This window comes from Echeneis naucrates, chromosome 14 (assembly GCF_900963305.1).
Source record: "Echeneis naucrates chromosome 14, fEcheNa1.1, whole genome shotgun sequence".
Lineage (NCBI taxonomy): Eukaryota > Metazoa > Chordata > Actinopteri > Carangiformes > Echeneidae > Echeneis > Echeneis naucrates.
This window is the reverse complement of record NC_042524.1, coordinates 5,005,075-5,013,726: the sequence shown is the minus strand read 5'-3', so window position 1 is coordinate 5,013,726 and position 8,652 is coordinate 5,005,075. Positions and strand designations below refer to the sequence as shown.

The 8,652-nt window shown below is 41.4% G+C and overlaps 2 protein-coding genes across 2 annotated transcripts; both read left to right on the top strand.

Annotated features, from left to right (window-relative positions):
- The first annotated feature begins 1,334 nt into the window (after window positions 1–1,334).
- LOC115054806 (UDP-glucuronosyltransferase 2C1-like) lies at window positions 1,335–3,879 on the top strand. Its single transcript, XM_029520236.1, has 3 exons — window positions 1,335–1,628; window positions 1,738–2,451; window positions 3,295–3,879. The coding sequence occupies exons 1-3, from the start codon at window positions 1,335–1,337 to the stop codon at window positions 3,877–3,879; spliced, it is 1,593 nt and encodes a 530-aa protein (XP_029376096.1).
- Window positions 3,880–5,840: 1,961 nt separating this feature from the next.
- LOC115054033 (UDP-glucuronosyltransferase 2C1-like) lies at window positions 5,841–8,374 on the top strand. Its single transcript, XM_029519007.1, has 3 exons — window positions 5,841–6,134; window positions 6,261–6,974; window positions 7,790–8,374. Exons 1-3 carry the CDS (start codon window positions 5,841–5,843, stop codon window positions 8,372–8,374), a joined length of 1,593 nt encoding a protein of 530 aa, XP_029374867.1.
- The last annotated feature ends 278 nt before the right edge of the window (window positions 8,375–8,652 follow it).

Sequence of the window (8,652 nt, the reverse complement as noted above, 5' to 3'; positions counted from 1 at the left end):
TATTAAGGAGTCGTTTTTTTTTTGCAGATTAATGTGGTGTGTGAGAAATTCACATTAGTCTGATGCAAACACTCTCCTCACAGGAAGAAGATACTTTGGTAAACTGCAGTCCGTTTAATTATTTGCAGAATAAGCAGTTAATCTTCAAAACTTTATATAACTTTTGTAACTCATTTATATGGTTTAAACTCAATATGAGTGATTCTTGAGTCACAGTTAGTCTGTGAGCTGTTACAATTACTGCTGACACTCCTCAGAGAGGGTAAGTGACTTTCAGGAACATTACCATGTTGTGTTATATTTTCAATGCATGGAATTTTATTTTACAAAAGAGTTAATTGCAACTCTGGTTCGGCTCGGCTGAGAGCAGCCGCACGCGGAGCCTCCATGCCAGCTGTTTCTGGAAATTGGCTGCTCTCTCGTCAAAGAGCTGGATGACAGGGGTTAGTGGATCACTGGTTAGCGGATCACTGGCACCTTCGTGGAAGTTTGTGTTGCTGTCACAAACAGAAAGCTGGGTGCAGGAAAACTTCCTCGAGCTGGCCGTGGCGCTGCATGCACCCAACAGCTGGTGCGCAGACAGCACTGGCATCCAGAGACATTGTTGTCTGGACCTGGGAGTTTTTATTGATCACATGCAGACATTTCTATTCTCCAAAGGGAAATCCCAGTAGATGCCATAGAAACTCTTTATGCCCGCTTCCCACTTGCCGTCTCTAAATTGGACAATCTGCACGACGCCATCAACAAACAACTGAAAACAGCCACAGAGCATTTCAGCTGTAGCAGGAGACTCCAATGGGATTGTCTTACCTCCTTAGTTACACAGGAAAGTTGACATCCAAGCAAGGAAAGATAAAGCACTGGACAAAGTGCGCACAAACACATGTGGCGCGTACACAGAACCTCCCCCCACTACACACACACACACACACACACACACACAAACCACCACCACTTTCATCAGGTTTAGAAGCCCCTCTTCCATTAAACTGAAGGCTCAAAAGGAACCGCCTCCCAAAGGAGCTGCGGACAAACTGCTATTGCTGCTCCATCTAAAGGAGCCTCACCTACTGCTACTCAGTCCAGCTGGACTGGAGACCAGCAGAAGAGTCTGGACAAGGTGGTCAAAACAGACAAGTGGATGGTCGGTACCCCACTCTCAGTGAAATCTACTTCAGCAGACGGGCCTCCATGATCCAGATTTCCTTGAATTCTTATGTGCAATGACAACAATAAATTATGATATGCACTCATTCAGAACATAGTTGATGAAGACAATATTTTTAAGACAATTATAAAGAACCTTTATGTCTCTCTCTATTTCAGGAACCATGTCACTCCATCCTATGTGTGGAGTATTTGTATTGCTCAGTATATGTCTGATTTCCTTCACAACGCCTTGCTATGGAGGAAACATCCTGGTGTTCCCCGTAGATGGGAGTCACTGGATCAACATGAAGGTCCTGGTGGAAGAACTTCATGCCAGAGGACACAACATCACTGTGATCAGAGGCTCCACCAGCTGGTACATCGCAGAGAAGTCTCCTCTCTACACATCCATTACAGTTGAATTGGGTGAATACAATGAAACCTCTTTTCAGCTCGTCCTACAGGAGCAAATGAGGGTATGTCGATGTGATGTACTGGGCCCAGTGTGGGCCATTTAGTCATTGATATTTTACGATTATCTATTTTCCTGAATTTTTCTATATGTGTTTTTATTTGTTTTTCCAGACACTAAGGGAAAAGGCGTCAGTATTGACCTTCTTGAAAATCAACAATTCTTTCATGTCAATGATTAATAATGTCAATTTCTTGTGGTGTGAAGTCCTTGAAAAAAATTTTGATGACGACAATCTTTTAAAAATTTTGATCGACTCCAGATACGACCTTGTTCTCACTGACCCAGCTGTATCAGCAGGGGTTGTGTTAGCTAAGTATCTGAAGCTTCCCCTGGTGCTCAATGTTCGCTGGATCCCTGGTGGAGAAGGACACTTTGCAGTGGCCCCCTCACCCCTCTCTTATATCCCAGTGCCAAGATCAGGCTTAACTGATAAGATGGATTTCTTGAAGAGGATAAAAAACCTGTTTTTTCACAGCATCGTAGTTTTACATCAGAAATTTTACCTTGGGCCACATTATGATGCACTCTGTGATAAATACATTGAAGGTGGATGTGACGTCTTCTCACTTCTTCAAGAAGCTGACATTTGGCTGTTCAGGTCCGATTTTGTGTTTGACTTCCCTCGGCCCACTATGCCAAATATTGTCTACATCGGAGGGTTTCAGTGCAAACCAGCCCAACCTCTGCCAGCAGACCTGGAGCAGTTTGTTCAGAGTGCTGGGGAGCATGGAGTGATCATCATGACTCTGGGGACGTTGGTTAATGCCTTGCCTGCAGAGGTTACAGAGGAAATAGCCAGTGTCTTTGCCAAAATGCCTCAGAAGGTAACACACAGTGGGTGAGCCAGTTGTGAAATGTTAAAAGCCAAAGAGATGAAAGTAAGAATGCTTTTTGTGTGACCCAGAGAGCCCTGGTGATTTTTGAACAGCCACATGAAGGAGATTGAAATACGAAATTAATAAATGCCTATGTATATATATATATATATATATATATATATATATATATATATATGCATATCAGTCCTCCTTGGATTTAAAACTGAATATATCTTCTTGTGAAAGATTGCCAGATGTTACTGGTGAAAAATTATATAGCGTTTGTATAGAAAAACACAATTCTGAGCTTTTAAATATACAAATATGCATTGAAACGATGGTGAATCCTTACCTTTCAAGAGGTGTAGAAGTCCTCTTGTCTCTTCCATCACAGACTATTTATATATCTTTTGTCTGTAAAGAGCCACAGAAAACAAGTTCAAAGTATTCAAATCTATGAATATTGTCCGGAACCTCATTTGCATTTTCTTCCAGTCTAGCTGGATTTTCTATAGCTTGCTAGCTACAAAAGGGAAGCCTACACAACTTTAAAGTGGTTGTACTAGTTCCTCTAATCAAATTTTTTTTTGTTAGTTAAGGCTGTGTTTTAGTCCAACATAAAAAAAAAAACAAAACACAAATTTTCAAAAAATATTGTTTTTAAATGTTTTTATATGAAAATATGAGCAAATTACATGAACAAAGTGGTGGCGCTTTAAAGACTAGCTTCTATTTTATCTAATGAACGCAGTAATATCAATATTAATATATTCTCCATCTGCTTGTCTGCAGGAAAACAGTGAGTGATTCTTCTTCTTCTTCATTGTGATTCTTTCTGTTTCTAACCAGGTGATATGGAAACACAAAGGAGAGCGACCTTCCACTTTGGGCAACAACACCCTGATAGTGGACTGGATGCCACAGAAGGACCTCCTGGGCCACCCACAGACCAAAGTCTTTGTAGCTCATGGAGGAACCAACGGGGTCCAGGAGGCCATTTATCATGGCGTCCCTGTACTTGGCATCCCCCTGTTCTTTGACCAATATGACAACCTTCTACGTCTGCAGGAGAGAGGAGCTGGAAAGATCATTCCGTTCGCAGATGTTAACAGTCAGACTTTTGAACAAGCTCTAAAGGAAGTTCTCCATCAAGAAAGCTACAGACAGAACATAGAAAGACTGTCACGTTTGCACAGAGATCAGCCGATAGCACCCATGGATCGGGCCGTCTTCTGGGTGGAATATGTTATGCGCCATAAAGGGGCTCCACACCTGCGTACAGAGGCTTATAAGATGCCCTGGTACTCATACTACTGTGTGGATGTAATGGTGTTCTTGCTAAGTGCAGCGGCTGTGCTGCTGCTCTCTACTTTGGCCATTTTCAGGTTTCTGTGCTGCAGCCGTAAGAGAAAGACCAAAGACAAACAACACTGAGCTCACACCCTAACCCTAATCCTAAATTATAAAACCAATCAACCGGCTAAATCGAAAGTAAAAAACAAAAAACAAAACATTTCACCACTGCCATTGCAGTTTTTCCAATCTAAGTACGATCTATACTACAAACTGTGACAGTGTAGTTGAAAGTACTTTCTAATTCTCTCGTTTTTAGACACAACATGTAGATCGTGAGGCATTTTATTTTTGTTGTTTATTTCTGCTTTTTGGTCATTGATCTCTCTGAGTTTGGTTTACAAGTTTGGTTTTGGGTTTGGTTCAATTTAAAGTTTTTTGTTCAGCAGTGTTTCTGTCTTAACTTATAACTTAGAAATAAACATTGGCCCGTTTTCTCCTCCTCCCTGTTGTGATGTCATTCATTTTTGTGAATCTACTGCAAATCTTTTAAATTTTGAAAAGGACGTTAATGCCATGGACAGAAAATTGATTAATCAAGTCAGATTTCCTGCTTTTAGTAAACTGCATCACTGAATCACAATTGCTAGACTTACTATGATAACAGCTTCAGATATTGAATATGAATTATTGCATTTAACTGGATTAGTTGCAGTCCATGTCGTATAGTAATATATTTTAAAATATAGTAGTAAAATATGTAATAAGCATAAATTAAAGGTATTAAGGAGTCGTTTTTTCTGCAGATTAATGTGGTGTGTGAGAAATTCACATTAGTCTGATGCAAACACTCTCCTCACAGGAAGAAGATACTTTGGTAAACTGCAGTTTGTTTAATTATTTGCAGAATAAGCAGTTCATTTTCAAAACTTTATATAACTTTTGTAACTCATTTATATGGTTTACACTCAATATGAGTGATCCTTAAGTCACAGTTAGTCTGTGAGCTGTTACAATTACTGCTGACACTCCTCAGAGAGGGTAAGTGACTTTCAGGAACATTACCATGTTGTGTTATATTTTCAATGCATGGAATTTTATTTTACAAAAGAGTTAATTGCAACTCTGGTTCGGCTCGGCTGAGAGCAGCCGCACGCGGAGCCTCCATGCCAGCTGTTTCTGGAAATTGGCTGCTCTCTCGTCAAAGAGCTGGATGACAGGGGTTAGTGGATCACTGGTTAGCGGATCACTGGCACCTTCGTGGAAGTTTGTGTTGCTGTCACAAATAGAAAGCTGGGTGCAGGAAAACCTCCTCGAGCTGGCCGTGGCGCTGCATGCACCCAACAGCTGGTGCGCAGACAGCACTGGCACCCAGAGACATTGTTGTCTGGACCTGGGAGTTTTTATTGATCACATGCAGACATTTCTATTCTCCAAAGGGAAATCCCAGTAGATGCCATAGAAACACTTTATGCCCACTTCCCACTTGCCGTCTCTAAATTGGACAATCTGCACGACGCCATCAACAAACAACTGAAAACAGCCACAGAGCATTTCAGCTGTAGCAGGAGACTCCAATGGGATTGTCTTACCTCCTTAGTTACACAGGAAAGTTGACATCCAAGCAAGGAAAGATAAAGCACTGGACAAAGTGCGCACAAACACATGTGGCGCGTACACAGAACCTCCCCCCACTACACACACACACACACAAACCACCACCACTTTCATCAGGTTTAGAAGCCCCTCTTCCATTAAACTGAAGGCTCAAAAGGAACCGCCTCCCAAAGGAGCTGCGGACAAACTGCTATTGCTGCTCCATCTAAAGGAGCCTCACCTACTGCTACTCAGTCCAGCTGGACTGGAGACCAGCAGAAGAGTCTGGACAAGGTGGTCAAAACAGCCAAGTGGATGGTCGGTACCCCACTCTCAGTGAAATCTACTTCAGCAGACGGGCCTCCATGATCCAGATTTCCTTGAATTCTTATGTGCAATGACAACAATAAATTATGATATGCACTCATTCAGAACATAGTTGATGAAGACAATATTTTTAAGACAATTACTAAAGAACCTTTATGTCTCTCTCTATTTCAGAAACCATGTCACTCCATCCTATGTGTGGAGTATTTGTATTGCTCAGTATATGTCTGATTTCCTTCACAACGCCTTGCTATGGAGGAAACATCCTGGTGTTCCCCGTAGATGGGAGTCACTGGATCAACATGAAGGTCCTGGTGGAAGAACTTCATGCCAGAGGACACAACATCACTGTGATCAGAGGCTCCACCAGCTGGTACATCGCAGAGAAGTCTCCTCTTTACACGTCCTATGCAGCTGAAATCAAGGAAGGTCTTGAAGAATTTTTTGGAAAATACCTGAAGAAGCATTTGAAGGTATGTCATTATGGATGATGTAATTCAGTCCACAGGGGTGATTAGAGCTCTAGAAATAGTGAAATATCACGATAGTCTCTGCATGCCACAGTTCTTCAGCACTTCTTCTCTCATCATTTTTTGCAGATGGAGAGAGAAGGAGCTTCAGCACTGACCTTCTTAAAACTTACCAAAGATTTCATTTCTATGGTTTCTGAGGGCCATTTCTTGTGGTGTGAAGCTATTTCTGAAATCTTTGATGATCCGAATAGAGTCAAAAGTTTAATTGATGCCCAATACGACCTTGTTCTCACTGACCCAGCTGTATCAGTAGGGGTTGTGTTAGCTAAGTATCTGAAGCTTCCCCTGGTGCTCAATGTTCGCTGGATCCCCAGTGGAGAAGGACACTTTGCAGTGGCCCCCTCACCCCTCTCTTATATCCCAGTGCCAGGATCAGGCTTAACTGATAAGATGGATTTCATGCAGAGGATCAAGAACTTGTTTTTTCACAGCATCATAGTTTTACAGCAGAAATTTGTCCTTGGGCCACATTATGATGCACTCTGTGATAAATACATTGAAGGTGGATGTGACGTCTTCTCACTTCTTCAAGAAGCTGACATTTGGCTGTTCAGGTCCGATTTTGTGTTTGACTTCCCTCGGCCCACTATGCCAAATATTGTCTACATCGGAGGGTTTCAGTGCAAACCAGCCCAACCTCTGCCAGCAGACCTGGAACAGTTTGTTCAGAGTGCTGGGGAGCATGGAGTGATCATCATGACTCTGGGGACGTTGGTTAATGCCTTGCCTGCAGAGGTTGCAGAGGAAATAGCCAGTGTCTTTGCCAAAATGCCTCAGAAGGTAACACACGGTGGGTGAGCCAGTTGGAAAAATGTTAAAAGCCAAAGAGATGAAAGTAAGAATGCTTTTTGTGTGACCCAGAGAGCCCTGGTGATTTTTGAACAGCCATATGAAGGAGATTGAAATAAGAAATTAATAAATGCCTATATATATATATTTGTATGTATGCATATCAGTCCTCCTTGGATTTAAAACTGAATATATCTTCCTGTGAAAGATTGCCAGATGTTACTGGTGAAAAATTATATAGCGTTTGTATAGAAAAACACAATTCTGAGCTTTTAAATATACAAATATACATCGAAACGATGGTGAATCCTTACCTTTCAAGAGGTGTAGAAGTCCTCTTGTCTCTTCCATCACAGACTATTTATAAATTTTTTGTCTGTAAAGAGCCACAAAAAACAAGTTAAAAGTATTCCAATCTATGAATATTGTCCGGAACTTCATTTGCATTTTCTTCCAGTCTAGCTGGATTTTCCATAGCTTGCTAGCTACAAAAGGGAAGACTACACAACATTAAAGCGGTTGTACTAGTTCCTCTAATCAAATTTTTTTTTGTTAGTTAAAGCTGTGTTTTAGTCCAACATAAAAAAACCCCACAAATTTTCAAAAAAATATTGTTTTTAAATGTTTTTATATGAAAATATGAGCAAATTGCATGAACAAAGTGGTGGCGCTTTAAAGACTAGCTTCTATTTTATCTAATGAACGCAGTAATATCAATATTAATATATTCTCCATCTGCTTGTCTGCAGGAAAACAGTGAGTGATTCTTCTTCTTCTTCATTGTGATTCTTTCTGTTTCTAACCAGGTGATATGGAAACACAAAGGAGAGCGACCTTCCACTTTGGGCAACAACACCCTGATAGTGGACTGGATGCCACAGAAGGACCTCCTGGGCCACCCACAGACCAAAGTCTTTGTAGCTCATGGAGGAACCAACGGGGTCCAGGAGGCCATTTATCATGGCGTCCCTGTACTTGGCATCCCCCTGTTCTTTGACCAATATGACAACCTTCTACGTCTGCAGGAGAGAGGAGCTGGAAAGATCATTCCGTTCGCAGATGTTAACAGTCAGACTTTTGAACAAGCTGTAAAGGAAGTTCTCCATCAAGAAAGCTACAGACAGAACATAGAAAGACTGTCACGTTTGCACAGAGATCAGCCGATAGCACCCATGGATCGGGCCGTCTTCTGGGTGGAATATGTTATGCGCCATAAAGGGGCTCCACACCTGCGTACAGAGGCTTATAAGATGCCCTGGTACTCATACTACTGTGTGGATGTAATGGTGTTTTTGCTAAGTGCAGCGGCTGTGCTACTGCTCTCTACTTTGGCCATTTTCAGGTTTCTGTGCTGCAGCCGTAAGAGAAAGACCAAAGACAAACAACACTGAGCTAGAAATATGTCACCTTAGTTTATCATTATGTACCTGTTTATTTGGCAGGGACAAATCCATGAGAACATTGCTTTATACAAATATACAAAGTAAATGCCATGTATAAAAGTTTGATTTTAAAAGACTACAGCTACTAGACACATACAGTTAAACCAATATCTGCTGTAAAATATACAACTTAAATAACGGATGATTGTCAACGTTCACAGACTTGCTTCAGCTTTGAAGTAAGTACTGTTCAAGGTGGCAATTGTTACTGCAGTTGTATCAATACC